The 27473-nt window shown below is 41.5% G+C and overlaps 2 protein-coding genes across 2 annotated transcripts; both read right to left on the bottom strand.

Annotated features, from left to right (window-relative positions):
• Positions 1–3042: 3042 nt before the first annotated feature.
• LOC137596807 (extracellular calcium-sensing receptor-like) lies at positions 3043–18795 on the bottom strand. Its single transcript, XM_068317562.1, has 8 exons — positions 18672–18795; positions 7061–7265; positions 6274–6556; positions 6109–6195; positions 5767–5958; positions 4974–5507; positions 4671–4890; positions 3043–3938 (listed from the first exon to the last, which is right to left on the bottom strand). The coding sequence occupies exons 1-8, from the start codon at positions 18793–18795 to the stop codon at positions 3043–3045; spliced, it is 2541 nt and encodes an 846-aa protein (XP_068173663.1).
• Positions 18796–21943: 3148 nt separating this feature from the next.
• On the bottom strand, positions 21944–25534 carry LOC137596806 (extracellular calcium-sensing receptor-like). The gene is made up of 6 exons (XM_068317561.1): positions 25431–25534; positions 25009–25288; positions 24066–24890; positions 23726–23947; positions 23511–23634; positions 21944–22872 (listed from the first exon to the last, which is right to left on the bottom strand). The coding sequence occupies exons 1-6, from the start codon at positions 25517–25519 to the stop codon at positions 21944–21946; spliced, it is 2469 nt and encodes an 822-aa protein (XP_068173662.1). The 5' UTR covers positions 25520–25534.
• Positions 25535–27473: the final 1939 nt, after the last annotated feature.

Raw genomic sequence — 27473 nt, 5'->3', positions numbered from 1 at the left:
ATGTAACAGTGTTATAAATAAATTTATTTTAATTTTATTTTTTTAATGAACTTCCCCAAATTTTACATTTACTTTGTTTTTGGTTCCATGATTTGGTTGTGTTTCGGTGGGGCAATTATTGGGGGTGCACACGCCCAGGCATCCTCGTGCTGGAGGTCTGGAGAGAGGGGTGAGTTACACTTGTTCAATGCTGCGGAAAGTTTTTGTTAATATATTCTTCATTTTCATTATTTTCTACCAGTGGATGTGATTTTGTGGTACATAGTCGCTCACTTTCACACTCGCTATGTTTAAATATTATTTATTTATATATTCACGACGTAATTTATGTTAATTAGTAGGCGCTAAGCGGCGAACAAGTGCTAACGGCTCACTGCGTGTTGCAGGCATGCCAGCGTTACCCCAGCTCTCACATGACGTACCCCACCTTTTGTGTTACAGGTATGTTTAACTGTTTAAACAGAAAAAGAAAAGCTGTAAAAGGATCTGTTAAGTGTTTTACATGTTTGTATTTATTTATTTTTGTTCTTTTGATTTGACCTACTGTTTATTTTAGTTGTGTTAAATGTCATTATTTTATTGTTATGGCATCCTCGTGCTGGAGGTCTGGAGAGAGGGGCATGCCAGCGTTACCCCAGCTCTCACATGACGTACCCCACCTTTTGTGTTACAGAAAAATAAAACACAGCAGATCTGCTCCACGCCTCCTTCAGTTCTTCGGCCATCTACAGTCATAGTTTCACCGTCATTATAAATGTAACTGGCCAGTCAGGGTCGGTTACACTCGGCCCAAAAATGTTAGGGATGTAGTGCCCAGTGACGTAATAGCCTTGGGTGGCATCACTTTTGAGGCCAAGACCACTGGGAGAAACATGAAACAGGTTTCTAGAACGACCTTTTTTCATCTCCGAAACATTGGTAAAATCAGTCATATTTTAAAACTGAATGATGCGGTGAAATTAAACCACGCTTTCATCACTTCCAGACTAGATTACTGTAACTCACTCTTCTCAGGCTGGCTTTGAAGGGCTTTTTAAATGAGGAGTATTTTAAAATATACCCTCGCCCATAGGAAGCCAGTGCAGAGAAACCAACACAGGAGAAATATGGTCTTGGGTATTGGTCCTTGTCAGAACACGGGCAGCAGCATTGTGGACTAGTTGAAGTGTCTTCAGTGACTTTGTGTGGCAGCCAGGCACCGACCTATTTGAAGGAACTTTTAGTTCCAAATAATCCATCTAGAGCATTACGCGCTCAACATACTGGCCTACCAGTGGTTCCTAGAATATACAAAAGTAGGACGGGGGCTAGAGCCTTTAGCTATCAAACCCCTCTATTGTGGAACCACCTCCCTTCCTCAGTTCAGGAGGCAGATACCTCTCATTATTAGGACTAGACTTACAACATTTTTCAAAAAATTAACCATTAAGGCAGCTTAGGCTGCTGAGTTATTTTCTTATAAACCTACACTGCTGGAGACTCAACATCCAGACTCACTGAGCTCCTCCCTCCTCCTACTTCTCTCTGACCTTCTCTGTTACTCCTCTTCCTCTCCGACCTCTCTCTCCTAGTCTCTGTGCGGTATGTTCTCATAAGTTGTCTCAGGTTCTCCCCTCATCCGCCCATCCGCTGTGGACCTGCTCCTCCATCCCACCAGCATCACCCCTCATCTATCCATCAGCTGTGGTCCTGCTGGCTTTCTTCCTCCGTACCACCATACAGTCATTCATGCAGCTTCAATTGTGCCTTGAATTTACGAATTACATGATGGGGAAAAATGTATTGACAAGCCAAGAGTCGGGAGTCGGTGAATGCATCCTGACATTCCCGTCCCCAATTCAGCGCCTGTATCAAATCATCTATCTACAACCATAAAGACACTGACTCCATCTGGCCTATCTGCCATTCTCTCTCTCTCTCTCTCTCTCTCTCTCTCTCTCTCTCTCTCTCTCTCTCTCTCTCTCTCTCTTTCTCTTACCCTGTCCTTATCTTCATTTTACTTACCCCCCCCCCCCCAACTGGTCAAAGCGGATGGTCGCCCAAAAGAGTCTGGGTCCTGCCCGGAGTTTCTTCCTCAACAAGGGAGTTTCTCCTCGCCACTGTCACTTATTCTTACTCTGGAGGGTTAAATTGGGTTTTTCTGTCTGTTAAAGAGCTTTGGAATGTTTGTTGCCATGATTAAGTGCTATATAAATAAAACTTGATTGGTTGATTGGAATAGGTACCATTTCAAAAATGTGTAAAATATTTATTGGAGCATATCATAAGAAAGCCTTGTATTACTGTAAACTGCCGTTTCACATTAAATCAAACTGTTAACGTGTATATAAATCATTTATAACATCACATAATAAGAAAGAATTAATAGAATGCATAGTTTAGTTTAGTTTAAGGCGGTGTACCAAATTTCTCTGTGCAAAAACCCCCATACAATAGCAGAGGAGCTGATACTGCCTGCAGCAGTAGACATGTATCTGTCACGTTGGATGACGCCAGTGCTGCAAAGGAAAAAACTATCCCTCTGTCCAATGACACGATCGCCATACGCAAAAATGACGTTGCTAACAATCCTCAAGAACAGCGGATAGATAGATATATGTATGCATATATATATGTGTGTATATATATATATATATATATATATATATATATATATATACTGTATATGCTCAATGCGTTTCAGGAACCACACATCTGCACTTGAGATTGCAATCTGTTTATCATTTTATTTAGGATAATTTAAATAATTTAAAATTTAATATTAACTTAATCTGTTTTATATTTTCCCACTCTTATCGACTGTTCAAAGCTGACTGACGGAAAGAGCGCACTTCTGGATGCCATCAGCCAATAAAATGTGCGTACTGTATCATGTGACTGCCAACCAAAAATCCGCATATATATATATGACCACGAGGTCAGCTGTCCTCCAGGACCAGGTTCTCCGGCCTTTCTTTCAATCAATATATATATATACTGTATATAATTTTTATTTATTTATTTAATTATTTTTTTTCCTTCTTTTGTTTCATTTATGATGCATTACTTCTTCTCTTTTCCCATTATATGTTGTCTTGTATTTTTTTCTGGCTTCAGTAAAATAATGTAACACTTTGGAGCAAAGAGACAGAACAACAAGCCAAAGCTGGAAGCCAAAATGGCAAATGACTCTACTGCATCTGCATAATTTCCAGGGGAACTGATATAAGCAGGAATAAATGCAAGCCACACAGCACTAAAAATGAGCATACTGAAAGTGATGAACTTTGCCTCATTGAAGTTGCCCGGTAACTTACGTGCAAGAAAGGCCAGAACAAAGCACAGAGAGGTTTTCAGACCAATATAACTCAAAACACACCAGAATGCTAGGCGAGAGCCAACACTACACTCTAATATTATTGTTGAAGGTTCATATTGTGTGTTTTGTGATGGAATAGGGGGAGCATCGATGAGCCAGGAAGCACATATAACCACCTGAATCAGAGTGCAACTGAGGATGATGAGCCTCTGCTGCATAGGCCCCAACCACTTCATGATGTTGTTCTCTGGCCTGGTGGAAGTGAAAGCAGCCAACACCACAAGAGTTTTAGCCAGGATGCAGGAGAGGCACAGTGAAAATGTGATGCTGAAGGCAGTGTGGCGCAACATGCAGGACCATGGAGTTGGCTCCCCAATGAATACAAGGCAACACAGGAAACACAGAGTGAGAGAGAATAGAATCAAGAAGCTGAGTTCAGAGTTATTCACACGGATGATGGCTGTGCTTCGATGAATGAGAAAAACTGCAAAGATGATTATAGTGGAGCAAGCACCAAATACAGAAGTCACTGTCAGGGCTTTACCTAAGGAATCATAGGCCAAGAACTCCACCTTCTTGGGGATGCAAGCTGTCCTATCACTGTTTGACCAAAAGTCCTTTGAACAAAATGTGCATTCTGCTGAATCTACAAGAAAGATGGTGAAAAACAGTAGCTATGTCAATAACGAAATACTGCATATTATTATTACTATTATTATTACTATTATTGTTGTTGTTGTTGATGTTGTTGAGTTTGTTGTTTTTCAACTCACTTGTCTCATTGCTAATCTTTCCAGAGTCACATGGTAGACAGTCAAAGCAGCAAACTGGCTCCCAAATACGGACAGCTTTTCGGTAGCCCGGAAGACAGCTGGCACTGCATACAGAGACTGGCACCTGTAGAGCAAACAATGGCTTTCAGCTCTGCCGTGAGTGTTCTGTAATCAGAATTGAATAATTGATTTTTTGATTTGTTTTGTTTCTGAAAAAGATTAAGCTGTTTTTTTTATCATCAAGTATGGCAGTAATGTGACACATTGTGCCACAAAATATTATATGTTGACGGACACAATAAATGGTGGTTGGAGAAATGGGAGATTTAAATCCAAAGTATTCATGAGGACATTAATGCAACAACAACATTGTGCAACAAAATATGACAGTCATTGAAAAAATAAATTCTCCTGCTGTGTTACTTGAAAGTGAAATAAGTTTTGTTAGACTGGAAACTAATCATACTATACAAATAATGAAATGTAACTGATCAGATCAATCGTTTTTGTCCACCTGACTCACTTCCACCTCAACCTACAGACCTTCAATAGTTGCCACCTGATGAAGGTAAAAATACAGCTTCTGCAGCTTGCCTCACTCAAATGTCCCGCCCATATGATCCTGTCCTCCTGGATCACCAGCTCCTCTCCTGGTGGTTTGGTTCCATCAAAAAGCCCCACATTGACAAACTCAATGTTCCCAGCTGTGCCTCTCTGCCAGTTGATTATGTCATAATAGGGTATGGAGTCACCCTTCAGGTCAAAGTTCACCTTCTGTCCCGAAATATGAAATGTCACCTCTTGAAGATAGTGATGGAGCTTGAAAACCAATAGATATCATCAAATGCTTTTTTGAACTAAACATTTTCAATACATTATTTTTGTGGGCATACTAGTTGTACCTGCCAGGGGTGTATGTTGTCGCTTTGAGCACATGAGTTGTTTTGAAAAGGCCCATTGCCTTTTTGACAAAGCAGAAGGTTGTGGAGGGCATGAGCAATTGCATATACAGCCTTATACACATTATAGGCCACTCTAGGGCTAGAAGTATTCATGTAGGCTGCATGTTGATCCAATAGAGTCTCCTGTCCAGTGCATGGAGGAAAACGATTGCCAGGAGAGAAAGAAGGACTACAACCATACAAAGCCTCCCACAGCTCCTTAACAAGTGGATTATTAGGATATAGCTGAGGGTTTACAGTCCTCAGGTAGTCACTGAGTGTTGATACATGACCTTTCCTGATTCCAAATCCGATGGTGCCCCCCATGTAGGGGTAATACTCACTCCTTGTAAAGACAGATGCTGTGACCCAGGCTTCACTGGCAATCCACTGGATTCCAGTGACATTTTGGATCATATAATCTCTCAAAAAAGGCGTCATCTCCCCCTCGCCTGAAAACACCACCACCACTTTTGCTGAAGAGTGTCGTATTACCTGTGCACAGAGGCAAATAAGGGAGGAAAGAATTTTCAATGGACAAAAGGGAAATAATTAAAAAAAACACAATACAAAAGTATTCAAAACTAAAGGAGCAATACCAAAGAACCATATGGATAAAAACAACAAGACATGTGTATTTTTTCAGACTAAATCTCTAACAGGTGAGGTGTAATAAGATAATACTACAAAATGGGCAATTTAATTAATGCTCTCAAACTGTGTGAAACTCAATACAACGTGCCACTTTTTCTACCTCTATAATCTCCAGTGCCCGCTCTGTATTATATAGCAGGGGGATCATTTCTTGGTATGCTATACACACCCTGGTATCCTTTAATTCTTTTAGTAAACCTTGCACTGCAAGATGCCCATATTCATGGTCTCCTCGTATGAGCCCCACCCAAGTCCAGTTGAAGTGTACTAGCAGCTGTGCAATGGCCCTCACCTGTGTTTCAAAGCACAAGTGAATTTAATTTGATATTAACAAATACAGAGTATTTTCCTGATAAATATAGATATTGTATTTTCAAAAGATATTTTCAGCACTGAAAACTTATCTTTTTTTTTTTTTTTAAAGTCTAAGGTTAGATGCTACCTGATAGTCATCAGTAGGGATCACTCTGAAAAAGGTAGGATACTGGCTTCGGTCAGATAGACATGCACATGAAGAAAAGTAACTGATCTGTAAGAGGAAGCAAGAATACAGTGCGGTTAAATACATTATAATCTTGGAGATTTACATAGTAATAGTCATCATTACCATTGGAATTTTAAATGGCTGCAGGATTCTTGACACAACAATAGATTGAGCTGAACCAGCCTCCCCTACCACAGAGAGGAGCGGAGAGGCACCACGACACATAAGAGAGTCAGTTATCCCATTCACTACGGCCAAAGCAGCCCTCTGACCAGTCAGTGGATGGGAACATGAATCAAATATTTTGTATCCAAGGGTGTAGTTAGGCAACAGTTTTATGCTTTGGTTTATCTCGTCCACTGCAAGCCTCATAGTCTGTGCCCAGCGAAAAGTCCTTGGACTAAAGCTGCAGCAGATATCAGAAAAACTTAATAGAAAAGATCAATTTCACATTCATTTATTTTAAGTGTTTTTTCTTTTCTGAATTTTTGTCATGTCTTATACATGTTTTTTAAGTTTTCTCAGAGCATGCGTTTGAGAATTCTTCAGTTATTTTTGAGTAAATGTCCTCGTAATTGTCAATGCATTAAGTCTTACAAATTAAATTCTGAAAAGTTTTCACCTCATTTGTAACACCACCAAAACCCTGCACGTAAAACTTCCTAAATAAATCTAATTGCATGTCGAACATGCGTCACAGCAATTCTTTTAATGACGAAAACACATATCCATAAAACATTTTTTTGTAAACATCTAAAAACTCAAACTGAAACCATTAACCTCGACTGTATATTAATATTGAATTACATATTGGGTGACATTAAAATATATTATAGCTTGGGGAATATAAATCAAAATCAATTAATAATAGGAAGGGTTTGACAAAAACATAAACTTCCATTTAACTCACCCATTGCACTTCACCGGCAGTGGTCTGTAGGTACAGTTGATGTCTGGCATTTCTTGGTTGTAGTGAAGGGGAAAAATTCCCCCAATAACAAAATCACCCTTAGCCATAAATGCCGGCTGAAAACTATTTTGAAGCACGCATTCCTTAGCGGCAGACAGGGGTGGAGAGGTGAAGGTGTTTATTTGGACAGACGTGAGGACACAAACTGAATAAAGCCAAAGAATTAAGTCACTGACAATCATATTGTTAGACAACGAGATACTGTCTACACTTGTCTTCCAATCATGCAATTGTATTTGAATTGCACAGCGCTGACACTGTATAATCAAGACAGGCAACCAGGGTGTCTTATTAATTACACACCTGGTTGGGTTCCACCCTATTTACTGAGTTGCAAGGATTTATGGGGATTGATTGATTGGCAAAAATAGAACAAAATTACATCATTCCACAGTGATGCTAGAAATAGAATATACCACAGTATCAACGATGAAGAGGGTCATTTTTGTACACATCTAAATTATATTCAAAGAAAATTGCCTTCTCCCATTTAAAAGTAATATACATCCTACATACATGATGATTAGTTGATTGATTTGTATTATTGTATCCAATTACAGTTATTCTTTTAGTTTCTCACAGGGTGATTAAAATAATTAGCTATTTTTTCAAGTACTTTCTATTTTCACATAAAAGTCCCAAGTGGATTTATATTACCATGCATCTCCTATATATCCAACATGCATGGTAAAGACAAATACCAAGGATAACATAAAAAAGTACAACAGATTTAATTTTAAGATAGTGCTTCTCTATATCTTTTCTTGTCGTTTATAATCCTCTATCTTATAATCTTCTAACTTAACCAAGACTTGAGTTTGGTCCAGTTCAATAATTTTTCACATACAACAGTAAACTTTTGAGTTCTAGCTCACCAGCTTACTCTTTTTCTTTCTAAATATAAATAAATAAATAATAATAATAAGATTCTCTTAGAAAAACTGAGGAAGTAGGCCCTGGCTTGAATTAAATATACCATTATTGATAATGTATTAAATCTGTGAAAGAAGTCACAGTTTTGAGATGAGAGTCAAATCACTGATTTTTTTATCCCGTCTTAAAAAATAAAGAAAATCAAAAATCTCAAGTTCTTAATCATCATATAAAAAGACAAGACAGTGAAGAGAAGATTGAATGTTTCAAACATTAGGTATTTTCCTTACAGTGTTTTACCACTGGTTGTGTTTATGTGTGTTTTAGCTGAATACACAAATACATTTTTATGGAATGTGTTTGTTTTGCTTTAATCTTTAATGACACATTCAGATATAAACAACCAGATTGATTTTGGTGTAGGGTATTTTCATCTCTCCAGAACCAGAGTCGCCAAACAATTAGTCTGCACCTGTAAGAACTCATAGTATGCTATTTTTTTTTATATTTATACTGTAATGCTGAGTTGAGACCGGGATGCAGAGTCACAGTCTTAAACAGGTGTCTGCGCTCCTAGAACAGTCACCCACTGTACCGTCACCCTCTGTAATGTTACTCACTACACTTTCACCTACTGTACTGTCACCCACTACTGTATACTGTCACGCACCATACTGCCACCTACCATACACACTATTGAGACTTTGTCTGTCCCCCGATTGTTTAAAGTTAATTCACGTAAAATTAATTCATTTCAAGTCCAGAGGAAAGCAACTGGACATCAAAATTTAATAAAAATCAAAACCATGACTCCAACAGCTCCAGAGTTCAAGAAAATAAAATGTGGTCCCCTGAATACCAAGATGTATTATATCAGCTGACATTATATCAGATTATCATATAGATGTGTTCTGTTTGATGAAGCTACTCCTCCTAGTCATCTAAATTATCAGATTCCTCGAGTTTCAGGCAGAGGTGGAGGAGTTGCATCATTTTTTTAATACAGTTGAGCCCTAAACTAAAAATGATCTTTAATTCATTTGAAAGTCTATCAAACCCAGTCCAGAAAGTTTTTCAGCCTCTATTATTTGTCATAAATTATTGTCCTCCTCATCAATAAAGTGACTTTCTATCTGAATTTGCCAACTTCTTAACTAGTTTAATTCTTGTGAGGTCATTTTTGTTGATGATTTCAATATTCATGTGGACGACAGTAATGATAGCCTCAGGAGCGCATTTATGTCATTACTAGACCCCATAGGCTTTTGTCAGTGTGTACAGAAATCTACTCACCAGTTTAAGCATACTCTGGACTTCGTGCTGATTTATGGGTTTGAAATTGAAGAGTTACTCATCTTTCCACAAAATCCTATCCTCTCTGACCACTGTCTGATAAATTTTGACATTTGGCTATTGTGTAATTCCCTTCCTGAAAAAAAAGTTTATACTAAAAATTTAACGGATCATATTATTTCTAAATTCATCTAACTATAACCATAAAGACACTGACTCCATCTGGCCTATCTATAAATTCAGGAAAGAAATCCCAAGTATGCTTAATTTAATCCTGCACCTGAACTACACAGTGGGTCATTTTCTTAACTCAGTTAATGTTAGTCCATCTCAAATTGATGAGTTAGTTGACAATACAACAGACTCTCTGCGAAAAACCTTAGATTTAATTGCTGCACCAAAAAATAAGACTATAAAACAGGGGTTGCGAGCTCCCTGGTTTAATGCTCATACACACCAATTAAAGCAGCGTTCCTGAAAACCTGTCCTTATCTGCATTTTATTTCTTTTTCACCTAACTGAGCCTTATACTGAGCCTTCTGAGGGGTGACGAAAGTCTGGTGAGCTATATGCAGGAGATGAACAACTATAATACTGAATGTGGTAATATTCACCAGATCTTGAACAGCATTAAGACTAAAGAAATGATCTTTGACCCAAGAAATGTCCGAGTTCATGATCCAGTTGTTATCGGTAATACGCAGATTGAGCAGGTTGCTTCTTATAAGTACTTAGGGGTCTACATGGACAACCAGCTAAAATGGCATGTTCAGGTGGACCATCTGTGTTCCAAATTGGCTCAAAGACCACACTTTGTCCGTAGACTGAGACTTTTTGGTGTAAGTTCAGGAGTTATGTCTACTTTCTATGATTCAGTCCTTTGAGCATTATTAGATATGGCATAGCCGCCTGGTTTGGAACTCTCTCTGTTCAGCTCAAATCTAAAATATCTAAAATGGTGAAAACGGCAATGAAGGTGATTGGCAGGAAAGACTCTCCTTCTCTCCAGTCTATCTTTGAGAAGTCAGCCCTGAGTTTGGCGAATAGAGTTTTGTCTTATCCTTCTCACATTCTTTTTCCTGAATATAGATAAATAGATAGATGGATGGATGGATAGATAGATAGATAGATACAGAACATACCACAAGACATACACTACACTAACAGACATATGTAGCATTAACAGTCCATATACTAAAAAAATGAAAATGAAAATATAAACAGTATAAAATTAAAATACCAACAGTATAAAATTAAATTAAATCCATTTAACCGCGTGCTGACCTCGCCACCCCCCCCCCCCCTGTAGAGGTGCTGTGTGACAGCAGTCTGTCACTGAAGGTGCTCCTCTACTGGGAGAAGGTGGTCTGCAGGGGGTGGCTGGTGTTGTTCATGATGGCCCTAAATTTAGACATTGTCCTGCTCCCCAGAACTGTCTCCGCAGAGTCCAGGCTCAGCCCGACCACTGAGCATGCTCTGTTGATGAGTCTGTTCAGACGGTTCATATCTCTTTTCCTGGCCCCACCACCCTGTAAGATAAGCTAAAATTTAAATGAAGTATATGTGTGTTTCTAAAATGTCATAATCTACATTTAGAAGTGCTGCACCCGAATGTACTAACAAACACATCCTGTTCCAGTTAATCACCTACTGCAGACAGCTACAACCTTGATGACGATTAGAATGTTCCAACATAGATAACCACAAGTTAACTCCCAACATGTAGAAAAACGTCTTATTGCTCTCGACCTTGTGTGTGATCTAAACTGTTACAACGCCTGCGCGCGTCTTTATCTAACCCTGTTCTATCCATTTTTTAATAAAAGAAAGCAGCCGGGTGGGACAGAGTCAGAGTCTACTTTGAATTGCACCAAGTCAAGTGCATCTCTTCTGTGTCTCTCCCTGCTGCAGCTGGTAAAACTTTAAAACCTCTCTGGGTGCCTTTGTCTGATGACCCTGGTCTAGCTTAGAACAGTTTTTGAGTGAATGTTCGAGATTTAGACCCAACACACCCCAACACACAATGGCGTATGACAGCACACTGGAGACTACGGACTGATAGAACATGAGATGGAGCTTAGGACAGATGTTGAAGGAGGCCAGCCTCCTCAGGAAGTACATCCTACTCTGCCCCTTCTTGTCCAAACAGTCCGAGTTCAGTGACCATCCAGTCTGCTGTCTAGCTGCAGTCCCAGGTACTTATAGTTTCCTACCACCTCCACCACACTGCCTTCGATGATCACTGGCTGTGGAGAGGGGGGTGCCCGCCGGAAATCCAGCACCATCTCCTTCGTCTTGGAGACGTTGAGCTGGAGCTGGTTCTGTTGGCACCACTCCACGAAGTCAGCCACCAATGCCCTGTCCTCCCCTTCATCACCCTCCCGGATACATGCCACAATCGCAGTGTCATCGGAGTACTTCTGTATGTGGCATGTATCCGAGTTTATGAGCTTTTACCTTCAGGTAGACGTTATAGAACAAGGGTTGCAAAAACAACCGTTTTAAATTATCTTTCATTCCAATCTCTAATGCACTTTTAAATGAGAAGAATGTGGTTCAAAACTCTCGTTAGTTTTTCTCATGAACTTTTGGTCCCTCGTATTGTTACGGTGCTTTGCATTTTATTTATATTTACTTATATTTTTATTAGACCTGTGGTCCCGCTTTATTTTATTGTGCACTTTATTACGCACTTTATTTTGTTTTACTGATTTCCTTCGTTGTTGTATTTTTAGTATTGATTGAGGACAGTGATATCCTCTTGGTTGGGCATTTTGTCTCTTTTATGTATACACAATGCTGCTATCTTTGTATTGTCTTGTATGTTTTAAAACGTTGATGCTGACTAAGTGCACCTTGCCCAAGACAAATTTCCCTGTGTGGGATAATAAAGTGTATCTTATCTTATCTTAACTGGTCAAGGCGGATGGTTGCCCAAAAGAGTCTGGGTCCTGCCCGGAGTTTCTTCCTCAACGAGGGGGTTTTTCCCCACCAATGTCGCGTATGCTTGCTCTGGAGGGTTCAGTTGCATTCTTCTGTCTGTTAAAGTGCTTTGAAATGTCTGTTGCCATGATTAAGCCCTATATAAATACAGTAAAACTTGATTGATTGATGGATTGATCAAAATAGACTGCAAGTTAAAGTGGTTGCTTCTCGAGCAACATGAAATATATAATACAGAACAAAACAGACAAATACTAGACCTAAACGAGCAAAAAACGTAAAAAGCTGAACTGTACAGCGAGATAGGTCCCCAGGCAAATCCATCACAATATCATGGGGTGGGTCAATATCCCAATAACAGCCTGGTTCCACCCCAGTGGATCTGAAATACATCACTTCTTGCTATTCATCCACTGGTCCTTGACCTTGACACTCATCTACCCAATCCTAACCTTAAACACCCCCATCCCACCTCTCCTGAGAGTCTTATATTACCCCCTGTGATAGCACAGGGCATAAATAAAGCCCTCTGTGACAGCAGGCTGCGAGTCATAGAGTTCCTCTGCTGGGAGAGGACAGTGTGCAGGGGGTGGCTGATGTTTCCTCGGACTTCTCTCAACTTAAATCTGGTCTTCCTTTCTAGAGCTGTCTCCACAGAGTTCAGGTTCTGACTGTCTGTTGAGGTATTCCATGTCCCTTTCCTTTGTGCCACCACCCCAACATACAATGGCGTAGAACACCACACTGGACAATACTGACTGGTGGAATATTTGAAGGAGCTCAGAGGAGATGTTAAAGAAGGCCAGGAAGTATATCTGATCTGTATAATCAGTCCAGTCTGTTCTCCAGCTGCAGTCTGAGGTACTTAATTTTCTACCACCTCCACTTCCCAATGACCACTGGGGCTGTGGAGAGGGAAGTCAATAACGAAATCCAGCACCATCTCAGCACCTGGGAATGCACGGTGTTAAAGGTGCTTGAGAAATCGAAAAAGAGCAGTGTGTGTGTATGTGTGTGTGTGTGTGTGTGTGTGTGTGTGTGTGTGTGTGTGTGTGTGTGTGTGTGTGTGTGTGTGTGTGTGTATGTGTGTGTGTACGTGTGTGTGCTTGCTGGTCTTCAGCCGGTCCACAAATTGTTCAACATGGAAGAAAAAATCGGGACACCGCTTTGCCAGGGAATTTCTTCTCCTAAAATAAAATGAGGATTGCTAATTGTCTGAAGAATTATGAATTACGGACACGGTAATACATACCGGTATGGAAAGCAGCCCTTTGAGAGTGTTCCTACGACAATTGTAAGAGCATTTCATCTTTTTTATCAGTTCAAACCCACCCCAACAACAGATTTACAATTTACGACATTAATATGTTTATCCCCGGTTTATCAAACTTTATCACCTCCTGTGAAATTACCTTTTTAGGGTCAGTGGCTTGCCTGTTATTGCATGAGCAAACCTCCTGTTCAAGCCATTGTAAATACTAAATCAACCCCCACAAGATACATTGTCTCCTAAAACTTTAAAGCAAAAATTTTTTCATAGGCTAGTTGATAGATGGATACATCAGCTGAGAACGCATCTCATTCCTTCCCCTGTGTTGTCTGTGGAGTAAAGACGTAGCTTGCAAGGGCTCTGGATTTTTGCGTTTCTTTTCATCGTTCAGGTAGCTCATATATATTTAAATATACAGAATAAAAGTATGCATGTTTATTAGTTGATAAAAATATGTTGTTGTTGTTTTTAGAATTTAGGGGGTTTGGTTTTTTGTTACTAGGCTAGATTAAAATAATTTTAGTTATTTTAAATGGATAAAATTTGTTTGAGATACGAGTAGTTAAACTTTCGAGCTCAGTCACCGAACAAATGACACTTTTATCTTAAGACACTGCTGTATTGACCCAAAGTCCCATTATATCCAGATTAACACTGAGATAACAGTGATGCAATTTATGTATTCATTTTCAGTGTTCTCAGTGCTTATAACATGTTAGTAAATATGTGCAATAAAGTTCACCGTCGAAAAGAAAAAAGATGTCATATCAGTCAGTCCATAATTCAGTATCACCTTAAATAGTTAGCATTTTAACAAAATAATTATATCTGGGGATAATTTATTGACTGATTGATTTATTGGACCAATTAAATTGACATTACAATGAACATCAAAATGAACACCAAAATTTAGCTTGCATGCTGGGAATTAGTTTACATGCTAGAAAAATGCGAACAGGTGAGGACAAATGAAGAGATATGCTCAACAGACAAACAAGTAACATTATACTACATTATACAAGCTTCAAAAGAAGAAATGTACTTTATTGATCCCACATGGAGAAACTGTTTATTTCACTCATTTACTGATTAACATGCATTCTATATGTGTTGACAGGCCCTTAGAGACACAAACACACACTAGAGGGCCTGTAAGCATGCCGACTATACAGTGGGACACAGGGTGGCGGGCAGCTTTGACAAGGTGTGCCCCCCAATGAACAGCTTCTGGGAGGGGTGGTACCTTGCCCGCGGGCACCTCGGCAGTGCTTGGGAGGAAACTTTAACAACCATGGAAAAGGTACCATTTCAAAAATGTGTAAAATATTCATTGGAGCATTGTCCTCTTTCACTACATCCATTAACTTCCTCTTTGGTCTCTGGACTGTTGACCCTTAAATACTTAAAATGCTCCACCTTTTTGATCTCTTCTCCCTGTAACCTCACTCTTCCACTTGGGTCCCTCTCATACACGCACATGTACTCTGTCTTACTGCGGCTAACTTTCTTTCCTCTCCTTTCCAGGATAAGCCTCCACCTGTTCCCTGCTCTCACTACAGATCACAATGTCATCCGCAAACATCATAGTCCATGAAGATTCCTGTCTAACCTTGTCTGTCAGCCTGTCCATCACCATAGCGAACAAGAAGGTACTTTCCTGAAAACAGTTCTCAGTATGACTGGGCGAGAGATCCCTTCAATACACCAACTCCAACTGGTGTCAGCTATGCAGAGGAGGACCAGTTAATTGACATGAGATGGAGGTTAACATCCAGGACACTGACTTAATTCTGGCTGAGTGTAGAAAGTCAGTATCCACTCTTAGGGCAGAGGGCTATAGGCATTTTGCTACCTTTTGCAAAATCTTAGCTTTGCGAGACTGGCTTCTCTGCTGTTTCTGCACTGAATACCAAGTACAGGTCCAAGTTAAACATTGAACAGGAGCTGAGAGTTGCAGAATCATGCTTCAAGCCTCGCTTTGAAAGCTGGGCACTGTAAAACGTGCTCATTCCAGTCATTAATCCTGACTTCCTCATTTCGATAACAAAAAGAAAGAATATACAAGCACAAATATTAGATTCATTTTTTTTGGTAGGTGAAAGTATTTTATATATTGTGCTTCTGAGTTATAGTTGCTGAACTGAATTTCAATTTATTATTATTCATTAATTTACTTGATTTTATTTTTCAGTATAAAATGGCCAAAATGTTTAAATTTAAAAAGTTTTTTGTTTTTATTTCAGGCAAAATCTTTTTTCCTGTTTTTTTTTCTTTTGTTTTGTTTTCTTTAAGGATAAAATGTTATGCACAGGTGTACTTCTAACAATTTATAGACAAATTATATTATTTATAGTCGCGGAGGCGACGGGGGGACAATTGTTTTCTTCTTGGGGGTGATAAACACTCTTTGATCACCTAAATTATACACACACACACACACACACACACACACACACACACACACACACACACACACACACACACACACACACACACACACAGTATATGTAAGTTGAAAGGGTTTATGCGGAGTGATTGAGTGAGGAGTGAGCCTCCTTCAACATCTGTCCTAAGCTCCTTCTCATGTTCTATCAGTCCGTAGTCTCCAGTGTGCTGTCATACGCCATTGTGTGTTGGGGTGGGGGGGCCAGGAAAAGAGATATGGACCATCTGAACAGACTCATCCGTAGAGCGGGCTCAGTGGTCGGGCTGAACCTGGACTCTGTGGATACGCTTCTGGAGAGCAGGACCATGTCTAAAGTTAAGGCTATCATGAACAACACCAGCCCCTACACACCACCCCCTACACACCACCTTCTCCCAGCAGAGAAGCACTTTCAGCGGCAGACTGCTGTCACACAGCGCCTCCACAGAGAGGCTGAGGTCCTCCTTCATGCCCCGTGCCATCAGGGGGTACAATGACTCTCCCAGGAGGAGCGGGGTGGAGGTGGCGAGGTCAGCACGGGGTTGAATGGATTTAATTTAATTTTATACTGTTTATATTTTAATTTTATACTGTTTATATTTTAATTTAATACTGTTTATATTTTAGTTATAGATTATTATATAAGTCCTGTTAGTGCTGCATGTGTCTGTTAGTGTAGTGTATGTCTTGTGGTATGTCCTGTCATGTCAGTGTTTCTTTTTCTCCTGGTGTTTAATCCAGTATTTATTTGTGACGTAATGCCTGAGCAGGGGATATGTACAATTTCCTCCGGGATTAATAAAGCATCTATCTATCTATCTATCTATCTATCTATCTATCTATCTATCTATCTATCTATCTATCTATCTATCTATCTATCTATCTGATTGAACGACAAAAATAAAATTACATCATTCCACAGTGATGCTAGAAATAGAATATACCACAGTAGCAACGATGAAGATTTTACATTTTCGTACACACATTAATTATATTAAAAGAAAATTTCCTTCTCCCATTTTAAAGTTATATATATATATATATATATATATATATATATATATATATATATATATATATATCCTACATACAGTATAATTTGTTGATTGGTTAGTGTTATTGTAGTGTTATTGTATCCAATAATAGACATTCTTATAGCTCCTCCTAATAAAATAATGTTGTATTTTTTGAAGTACTTTCTATTTTCACATAAAAGTCCCAAGTGGACTGCTTTCACCATACATCCCCAAAAATTCCTATATGTATATTACAAACAAATACCAAGGACAACACAAAAAGTACAACACACTTAATTCCAATATGCTGGTCCTCCATATCGGGCGGCACAGTGGAGCAGTGGTTAGCGTTGCCGCCTCACAACACGGCGGATTCGGGTTCGAGTCCCACTCTGTGCGGAGTTTGCATGCTCTCCCCGTGTCTGCGTGAGTTCTCTCCGGGCTCTCGGGCTTCCTCCCACCCTCAAAAGCATGTGCTTCAGAGTGATTGGCCGCTCCAAGTTACCCGTAGCAATGAGTGTGTGTGTGCATGGTGTATGTCTTTGTGTGTGGCTCCGCGGTGCACTGGCATCATGCCTGGAGTGTCCCCCGCTGAATGTTTCAAGCATTAGGTAGTTTCCTCACAATGTTTTACCAAACGTTGTGTTCATTTGTGTTTTAGCTGAACACAAGAATAGATTTTTATGGAATTTGTTTTGCTTTAATCTTTATTGACACATTCAGATTAAAACATCCATCCATCCGTCCATCCATTCTCTTCCGCTTATCCGGGGTCGGGTCGCGGGGGCAGCAGCTTAAGTAGGGAAGCCCAGACTTCCCTCTCCCTAGCCACTTCGTCCAGCTCCTCCGGGAGAATCCCAAGGCGTTCCCAGGCCAGCCGGGAGACATAGTCTCTCCAGCATGTCCTGGGTCGTCCCCGGGGCCTCCTCCCGGTAGGACGTGCCCGGAACACCTCACCAGGGAGGCGTCCAGGAGGCATCCTAACCAGATGCCCGAGCCACCTCATCTGGCTCCTCTCGATGCGGAGGAGCAGCGGCTCGACTCTGAGTCCCTCCCGGATGACCGAACTCCTCACCCTATCTCTATGGGAGAGCCCGGACACCCTACGGAGGAAACTCATTTCGGCCGCTTGTATCCAGGATCTCGTTCTTTCGGTCACGACCCATAGCTCGTGACCATAGGTGAGGGCAGGAATGTAGATCGACCGGTAAATCGAGAGCTTTGCCTTTCGGCTCAAGTCCTTCTTCACCACGACGGACCGATACAGAGTCCGCATCACTGCAGACGCTGCACCGATCCGCCTGTCGATCTCCCGTTCCATTGTACCCTCACTCGTGAACGAGACCCCAAGATACTTGAACTCCTCCACTTGGGGCAGGATCTCATCCCCAACCTGGAGAGGGCACTCCACCCTTTTCCGACTGAGGACCATGGTCTCAGATTCGGAGGTGCTGATTCTCATCCCAACTGCTGCACACTCGGCTGCGAACTGTTCCAGTGAGAGTTGGAGATCACGGCTTGATGAAGCCAACAGCACCACGTCGTCTGCAAAAAGCAGAGACGCAATACTGAGGCCACCAAACTGGACACCCTCAACGCCTTGGCTGCGCCTAGAAATTCTGTCCATAAAAGTTATGAACAGAATTGGTGACAAAGGGCAGCCTTGGCGGAGTCCAACCCTCACTGGAAACGAATCCGACTTACTGCCGGCAACGCGGACCAAACTCTGACATTGGTCGTACAGGGACCGAACAGCCCTTATCAAGGGGTCCGGTACCCCATACTCCCGAAGCACCCCCCGCAGAACCCCCTGAGGAACACGGTCGAACGCCTTCTCCAAGTCCACAAAACACATGTAGACTGGTTGGGCGAACTCCCATGCCCCCGCAAGGACCCTGCGGAGGGTGTAGAGCTGGTCCACTGTTCCACGGCCAGGATGAAAACCACACTGCTCCTCCTGAATCCGAGATTCAACTTCCCGACGGACCCTCCTCTCCAGAACCCCTGAATAGACCTTACCAGGGAGGGTGAGGAGTGTGATTTCCCTGTAGTTGGAGCACACCCTCCTGTCCCCCTTCTTAAAAAGGGGGACCACCACCCCAGTCTGCCAATCCAGAGGCACTGTCCCCGAAGTCCACGCGATGTTGCAGAGGCGTGTCAACCAGGACAGCCCCACAACATCCAGAGCCTTTAGGAACTCCGGGCGGATCTCATCCACCCCCGGGGCCCTGCCACCAAGGAGCTTTTTAACTACCTCGGTGACCTCAACCCCAGAGATAGGAGAGCCCGCCTCAGAGAACCCAGACTCTGCTTCCTCATGGGAAGGCGTGTCTGCGGGATTGAGGAGGTCTTCGAAGTATTCTCCCCACCGAGTCACAACGTCCCGAGTTGAGGTCAGCAGCTCCCCATCCCCACTATATACAGTGTGGATGCTGCACTGCTTCCCCCTCCCGAGACGCCTGATGGTGGACCAGAATTTCTTCGAAGCCGTCTTGAAGTCGTCCTCCAAGGCCTCACCGAACTCCTCCCACGCCCGGGTTTTTGCCTCAGCAACCACCAAAGCCGCATTCCGCTTGGCCTGCCGGTACCTATCAGCTGCTTCAGGAGTCCCACAGGCCAAAAAGGCCCGATAGGACTCCTTCTTCAGCTTGACGGCATCCCTTACCGCTGATGTCCACCAACGGGTTCTGGGGTTGCCGCCACGACAGGCACCGACCACCTTACGGCCGCAGCTGCGGTTGGCCGCCTCGACAATGGAGGCGCGGAACATGGTCCACTCAGACTCAATGTCCCCCGCCTCCCCCGGAACGTGAGTGAAGTTCTGCCGGAGATGGGAGTTGAAACTCCTTCTGACAGGGGATTCCGCCAGGCGTTCCCAGCAGACCCTCACAATACGTTTGGGTCTGCCAGGTCGGACCGGCATCTTCCCCCACCATCGGAGCCAACACACCACCAGGTGGTGATCGGTTGACAGCTCCGCCCCTCTCTTCACCCGAGTGTCCAAGACATGCGGCCGCAAGTCCGATGACACGACCACAAAGTCGATCATCGAACTGCTGCCTAGGGTGTCCTGGTGCCAAGTGCACATATGGACACCCTTATGTCTGAACATGGTGTTCGTTATGGACAGTCCGTGACAAGCACAGAAGTCCAATAACTGAACACCACTCGGGTTCTGATCGGGGGGGGCGTTCCTCCCAATCACACCCTTCCAGGTCTCACTGTCATTGCCCACATGAGCATTAAAGTCCCCCAGCAGAACGATGGAGTCCCCAGTGGGAGCGCTCTCCAGCACCCCCTCCAAGGACTCCAAAAAGGGTGGGTACTCTGAACTGCTGTTTGGTGCATACGCACAAACAACAGTCAGGACCCGGCCCCCCACCCGAAGGCAGAGGGAGGCTACCCTCTCGTCCACGGGGGTGAACCCCAATGTATAGGCGCCAAGCCGGGGGGCTATAAGTATACCCACACCTGCTCGGCGTCTCTCACCATGGGCAACTCCAGAGTGGAAGAGAGTCCAACCCCTCTGGAGAGGACTGGTACCAGAGCCCAAGCTGTGTGTGGAGGTGAGCCCGACTATATCTAGTCGGAACTTCTCAACCTCACACACCAGCTCAGGCTCCTTCCCTGCCAGAGAGGTGACATTCCACGTCCCAAGAACCAGCTTCTGTAGCCGGGGATCGGATCGCCAAGGTCCCTGCCTTCGGCCACCGCCCAGCTCACAATGCACCCGACCCCTATGGCACCTCCCACAGGTGGTGAGCCCATGGGAAGAGGGACCCAAGTTGTCCTTTCGGGCTGCGCCCGACCGGGCCCCATGGGTGCAGGCCCGGCCACCAGGCGCTCGCCTTCGAGCCCCACCTCCAGGCCTGGCTCCAGAGGGGGGCCCCGGTGACCCACATCCGGGCAAGGGAAAATGTGTGTCAATGTTTTTCATCATCATATGGGGTCTTTGAGCAGTACTTTGTCTGGTCCCTCACCTAGGACCTGTTTGCCATGGGTGACCCTACCAGGGGCAGAAAGCCCCAGACAACTTAGCTCCTAGGATCATTGGGACACACAAACCCCTCCACCATGATAAGGTGACCACTCAAGGAAGGGCAGATTAAAACAACCAGATTGATTTTGGTGTAGAAAATTTTAAGCCATGGTCTCCAGAACCAGAGTCACCAAGCAAATACTCTGCACATGTAGGAACTGATGGTATGCTCCTTTTTTTTTATATTTATGCTGTAATGATCAGAATATGCTGCATATTAGAGTGGTTGCTTCTCAGTCAACATTGAGGTAATGACTGTTGGGGCATGTTTTGTAGACAGTGGGTTGGTGGCAATGTTGAGACATCTACATTTCTTGTATACATTATTCCAATTTGTTTAGGGATTAATGAAGTATATTTCATTGATTTGATCTGAATTTCTGAAGAGTAATTAATTAATTTCAGACAGATTCGTCAAATAATTATTTTGCTCCTCTAAGACCTGTATGTATTCTTATGTTACAACTGCAGTATAGTAGATGTCTGTCTGTTTGTTTACTAATGTTTATTCAAAATATGCCAATTCTGTAAAGTCTCCCAATTTTCACTAAACAATTGCTTTGTACATAAAATAGATGCGAAATTGACAAAGCAAAAATAAAGCGCAGAAAATAAAATAAATAACAAACTTGAAAATGAGCACAAAGAACTATTACTGTTAGCTCCCACTCCTTTATTTTTTAAAGTTACCTGCATTATTGTTTCAAAAATATTTCATTCACTGATATGATAATACAAAAGAATAAAAATTGAAACACAATCTTTCAAAGAACAAATTGCCTTAATAAGACCATCAGAAGAAGCTATCACTTCCAACCAAATATTATAATACATATCTTCTATTGTATTAACTCTCACCAATGTTTTTGCTGAGCAAAACTTTTTTAGCCCCGAACCTTGTAAAAAAATCAGAAGATAATAGTGGGTCAGTTTCCATGATTGAGTAGTTGTTATGGGGTTCAAACTACCATGAGGTTGTCATTTTGAACTCTTTCACAGTTTTCCCCATGATATGTGTCTTTGTATTGTTTTCTGGCTTGACCAATATTACATAACACTTCTGGGCAAAAATGCTAAGCAGCAATCCAAATGCTGAGGACAAAATTGCAAAGATTTCTGCTGCTACAGTGAATTTTCCAGGAGAGCTAATATACGCAGGGATAAAGGTTATCCAGACAGCACAGAATATGAACATGCTGAATGTAATGCATTTGGCATCATTAAAGTTATCTGGCAACTTTCTTGCAAGAAATGCCAAGATCAAACATATTACTGCAAGGATCCCTATATAACACAGTACTGCATAAAAAGCAGCATCAGACCCAGTGTTACATTCTAAAACAATCTTCTTATTGCTGTATTTGAAAACCATATCAGGGAAAGGTGGTTTCAACTTCAGCCATAGCACACATATTATTACCTGAATCAAAGTACAAGACAAAACTATAATCCTTTGTTGTGCAGGACCAAACTTCCTTACAAATTTGTTCCGAGGAAATGTGGCTTTGAATGCTGTAACAACAACAATAGTTTTTCCCAATACACAAGAAATACAAAGTGCAAATGTCACACCAAAAGCGGTGTGACGCAGCATGCATGTCCAAATTGTGGGTCTGCCAAGAAAAGTAAACGGACAGAGAAAACACAAAAAAAGAGAAAATAGTAAGTAAGAGCTCAGCTCAGAATTGCTGGCCTTTACAACAGGAGTTTCTTTGTAGTGGATAAATAGCATCATTGCAGTGAGTGACAAGGAGGCCCCAAACAGGGATACAACTGTGATAACTATTCCCATGGGCTCATTATAACTCAGGAATTCAATTTTCTTAGGAATGCATTCAGTTTTCCTCTCATTGGACCAGTATTCCAGCAGACAGGGTGTGCAGTCTGCAGATCCTGCAAATCATAAACACAAAAAATAAATTTTGAGTCTGGAGCTTTTACATCCCACTTCAAAGCGATGATGTAATGTACTTGTCAGTGTTTGTGTGTTTGTTTGTGTGTTCGTTCATCCGTTTGTATGTCCACCAAATACCTTCGCAACCGTTGGAGGTAGAAAGATGAAACAAAAAGCACATTACTCAGGCGGCAAAGAGGATAAAAATTAGATGATAACCTTGACCTTGAGAAAACTAGGTCAAGGTCAAATGTATTTCGTATACTCAGGGACCGGATAAGATAGAAAGACGAGGGAGAAGGCGAGTGTGAGTAAGACCATAGATCAAAGCTAGTGCTTTGATCAATGACAGTAGGTCAGAGAACTAGCTTTGATCTTTGACCTATGCAAGTAGGTCAGGGTAAAATTTTGAATTCAGGGGTGTCGCGGTATGTTGCAGTCTGTGACTGTATTGGTTCTAGTTATTTATATAAAAATTTTATACAGGTAATATAATAAACAAAAAATGTAAATAAATGACATTCTATATGGAGCATTGTAAGTAAACATACTTTAAATATGAAAAAGTAATTTAAAAAATTGACATCTAATTGGGTATGTTTGTGTAGGTTTACTTTTGTGTCTGTGCTTTTGATACCTGTTGAGTTGGCTACAGTCCCATCAGTACAGACAATACAATCAAAACAGCATGTTGGTTTCCCCTTAACTTGAGCTTTTCTGGTTCCTACTGGACAAGCATTAGAACACACTGATGCGGGGGCCTGAGAAAACACATTTGATGAAGAGTTAAGCTGTCACAGAATGTGAGCTTTAAACTATATAATAATGTAAAAAACAAGTCTTCCTGGTTACCTGTTTACCTATCCTCCATACAATTTCTCCTTCCTGGATGCTGAGCTTATAATCACCCACATCATCAGAGACAAACTGACCAAGTGTGACGTGTTGCACCTGCCCATTTACCAGTTGCCAATTGATGACAGCATAAGAAGCAGGGGGGTCACCATTGACATCAAAAAAAACTTTATCTCTGAATTGATTTGTAAAATTCACCCTTCTTAGATGATCAGTGACCTGAAAAGTGGAACAGATTATTTTTTATTATTTGCTTCACATGTACATGATAACTTCTGTAAAGATATATTCACTGTAGCTTTGCAGACAGTTGGAGATTATCTGCACTTCATCTCACCTCTCTCGGCTGAATTTGTGATAAATTCAAACATGGGCTCACATCTTTTTCTCCAGCTTGTTGACAGAATACAAGTTGATGGAGGGCGTGTGCAATGGCATAAACTGCTTTATATACACTATAAGACACTCTGAGCTCAGTAACATTGAAGAACACATGTTGGGAATTCTTTAGAGTTTCATTGCCAGTGCATGTTTCATTTGTTGCCTCAACATGGGTCTCTTTCTTAGGTAAAACTGGTCGACAGCCAGCCATAATCTCCCAGAAATCTTTCACAAAGGCTGCGTTTGGATCAGTATATGGGCTAATGCCTGTCAGAAATGGCTTGAGATTTGGAATAGCCATGCTTTGCATGACAAATCCTAATGCTCCACCAAAAGCTTGATAGATTTCAGGTGTGGATGGTCGGGCTGCTGTTATCCAGGCCTCACTGGCAATCCACTGGATTCCTGTAATATTCTGTTTCACAATCTCTAGCATCAAAGGGTAAAAGTCACCTTCTGGAGCAAAAGCAAGGATTACTTTGACAGTTGACTTTTTGATCATGTTCACAACATCCAGTATTTTATCCATAGAGTATGTGCGTAGAACTGTCCCAACAAATGCCACACAAACACCAAGCTTTTTAACCTCTTCAGTAAAAGCCAACATCCCATTTCGTCCATAGTCATTGTCTGACTGTATGGCACCAATCCACTGCCAGCCAAAATGACTGACTAGTGCTGCCAAAGCTTTAGCCTGAAAGTAGTCACTTGGAATTGTTCGAAAAAATGTTGGATATTTATTTTTGTCACTGAGGCAGGCACATGTTGAGAAGTAACTTACCTTGAAGAATTAAAGCAAAACCAGTCTGATTCCATTTGTATCAATCACAGAAAATATCAAATAACAATTTAACAATGAAAAATCTTTACTTATGAGAAAATCAAATCAATATCCTTACTATTGGAAGTTGAATTGGGCCAAGAGCTTCAGCCACAGCCAAAGACTGTGATGATCCTGACTCTGCTATGAGGGCTGATATTGGGGGAGGGCAAGTTACCTCTGTTTCCTCTGGTCCACTTGCAAGGCTTAACGCAGCGCGTAAAGTTTTTTTCGGAGAAGCACAAGAATTAAGAATCCTATACCCAAGTGATACTTTTGGAAGGAGTATGGGATCTTTATTAATTTCCTCAACTGCAAATATCATCACTTGGGTCCATCGGAAAGCTCGCAGGTCAAATCTAAAAAAAATGTTTTATATTGAACGAAATAGTTTGAAACATTACGAAGTTGCAGCTGAGCAATTCAAATTGAGTTGCATATTTGAAAGAAAATTATAGACTAGGTTATCTGAAATAGAAAAAAATAGGGATTCAAACTTACCCTGCACAATTTATTCCGAGTGGCTTAGTCTCAAATCCAGATGTACTGCTTATTTCTTTGTTGAAAATAGGGAAGATTCCTCCGATCATTATGTCTCCCCGTTTGAACAAGCTTGGCATGTCAAACCTACCAAACATTTTACAACCAGAAACTGTGTTCAGGTTCAGAACAAGCACATATGTGATCAAGCACATCTGCAGCATATGCATGTTTGCTATGCTTTTGCTTTTTTAATATAGTGAGGAACTGCTCCTGTGACAACTACATCAGATACATGTAGCTTTGCTCACTTGATAAAGGGTCTATTTATTTCCCACAGGGCAAAAAAAATATTATATGACTGGGAGGAGTATAGGAGGAAAAGATGGTTCAGCAATTATACATAGTCTAGTGCAGGGGTGTCAAATTAATTTTCACTAAATCAGCATAATGGCTGTCCTCAAAAACCAAGATGTAAGTTACAGATGTAACAAAATGTAACTCAATGTAATGTAAAATAAATGTAACTACTCCTTAATATTAAATAATGCTGAATTCATTAATTATTCAAGTAACAAACATTACAGTTGCACAGAAAAATATTTTGTTGTTTTTTTTGTTTGTCTGTTATAACATAAATCCTTTTATTTTGTCAGGTTATGAAATCCACAGAACTCCGTCAATCAAGGATCAAACTATCCAAGTGAATCTAGACAAATGCCATCAAACACAAGTCAGGAGATTAACTTCAAAAGTTTTTTGTCAGTGTTAAAAAATGTGCTTAATCACTGCATTGGGAGAAATGTAGTTTTTGGTCAAAGCTTTCGTGGGCCACATATAATGATGTGTACCTACGGTATATGTATGATGTATAATTTGGACCTCGGACTTGAGTTTGACACACATGGTTTAGTGCATACTCTGATATCTCCCCACCTATATATCTGAATAAGCTCACTTGAAAAATTCTCACGCTGTCACCAACTCCACCCACTACCTGTCAATTAAGCGCCCAACCAATTACGGCACCCAACCAATCACGGTGCATCTGCCAGAAGGAATCACATGAATAATATGGCGTAAGCCATCTGCTATGTTAGAAGAAATAGCTAATTATACATGGATTTCCAGTTAACATAATTTTAGAGTGTCATACAGTGGGGAAGAAAAGTATTTAGTCAGCCACCAATAGTCCAAGTTCTCCCACTTAAAAGGAGGAGAGAGGCCTGTAATTGTCATCATAGGTATACCTCAACTATGAGAGACAGAATGAGGGGAAAAAATCCAGAATATCTCATTGTCTGATTTTTAATTAATTCATTTGCAACTTATGATGGAAAATAAGTATTTGGTCACCTACAAACAGCACAGATGTCTGGCTCTCACAGAGCTGTCACTTCTTTAAGAGGCTCCTCTGTCCTCCACTCGTTACCTGTTTAATGGCACCTGTTTGACCTCATTAGCAGTATAAAATACATCTGTCCACAACCTCAAACAGTCACACTTCAAACTCCACTATGGCCAAGACTAGTCAAAGGACACCAGAAACAAAATTGTAGACCTGTACCAGGCTGGGAAGACTGAATCTGCAATAGGAAATCAGCTTGGTGTAAAGAAATCAACTATGGGAGCAATTATTAGAAAATGGAAGACATACAAGACCACTGAGAAAACATCCCAGAACCACACGGGGGGAGCTAGTGAAAGACCTGCAGAGAGCTGGGACCAAAGTAACAAAGGCTACTATCAGCAACACACTGCGTCCCCAGGGACTCAAATCCTGCAAGGCCAGACGTGTCCCCCTGCTTAAGGCAGTACACGTCCGGGCCGGTCTGAAGTTTGCTAGAGAGCACTTGGATGATCCAGAAGAGGACTGGGAGAATGTCCTATGGTCAGATGAAACCAAAATAGAACTTTTTGGTAGAAACTCAACTTCTCATGTTTGGAGGAGAAAGAATACTGAACTGCATCCAAGGAACACCATACCTACTGTGAAGCATAGGGGTGGAAACATCATGCGTTGGGGCTGTTTTTCTGCAAAGGGACCAGGACGACTTATCCGTG

Source organism: Antennarius striatus, chromosome 6 (assembly GCF_040054535.1).
Source record: "Antennarius striatus isolate MH-2024 chromosome 6, ASM4005453v1, whole genome shotgun sequence".
NCBI lineage: Eukaryota > Metazoa > Chordata > Actinopteri > Lophiiformes > Antennariidae > Antennarius > Antennarius striatus.
This window is presented reverse-complemented; position numbering and strand designations above follow the sequence as displayed.

Bases quoted from the DNA above. Each gene is read 5' to 3' on its own strand.
- LOC137596807 (XM_068317562.1), bottom strand. From the start codon at position 18,795: ATGTGTTTTGTGGACTTGGAGAAGGCGTTCGACCGTGTTCCTCAGGGG. The intron at 7,266-18,671 runs GTCAGAGTTTGG...GGCTTTATTCAG, and splicing joins TCGGTCCCTGTACGACCAAT to TTTGTGTCCTCACGTCTGTC. The intron at 6,196-6,273 runs GTAATGATGACT...TTCCTCTTACAG, and splicing joins AGCCATTTAAAATTCCAATG to ATCAGTTACTTTTCTTCATG.
- LOC137596806 (XM_068317561.1), bottom strand. From the start codon at position 25,519: ATGATCGGAGGAATCTTCCCTATTTTCAACAAAGAAATAAGCAGTACA. The intron at 25,289-25,430 runs GTAAGTTTGAAT...CATTTTTTTTAG, and splicing joins CTCGGAATAAATTGTGCAGG to ATTTGACCTGCGAGCTTTCC. The intron at 23,948-24,065 runs GTGAGATGAAGT...TCCACTTTTCAG, and splicing joins CACAAATTCAGCCGAGAGAG to GTCACTGATCATCTAAGAAG.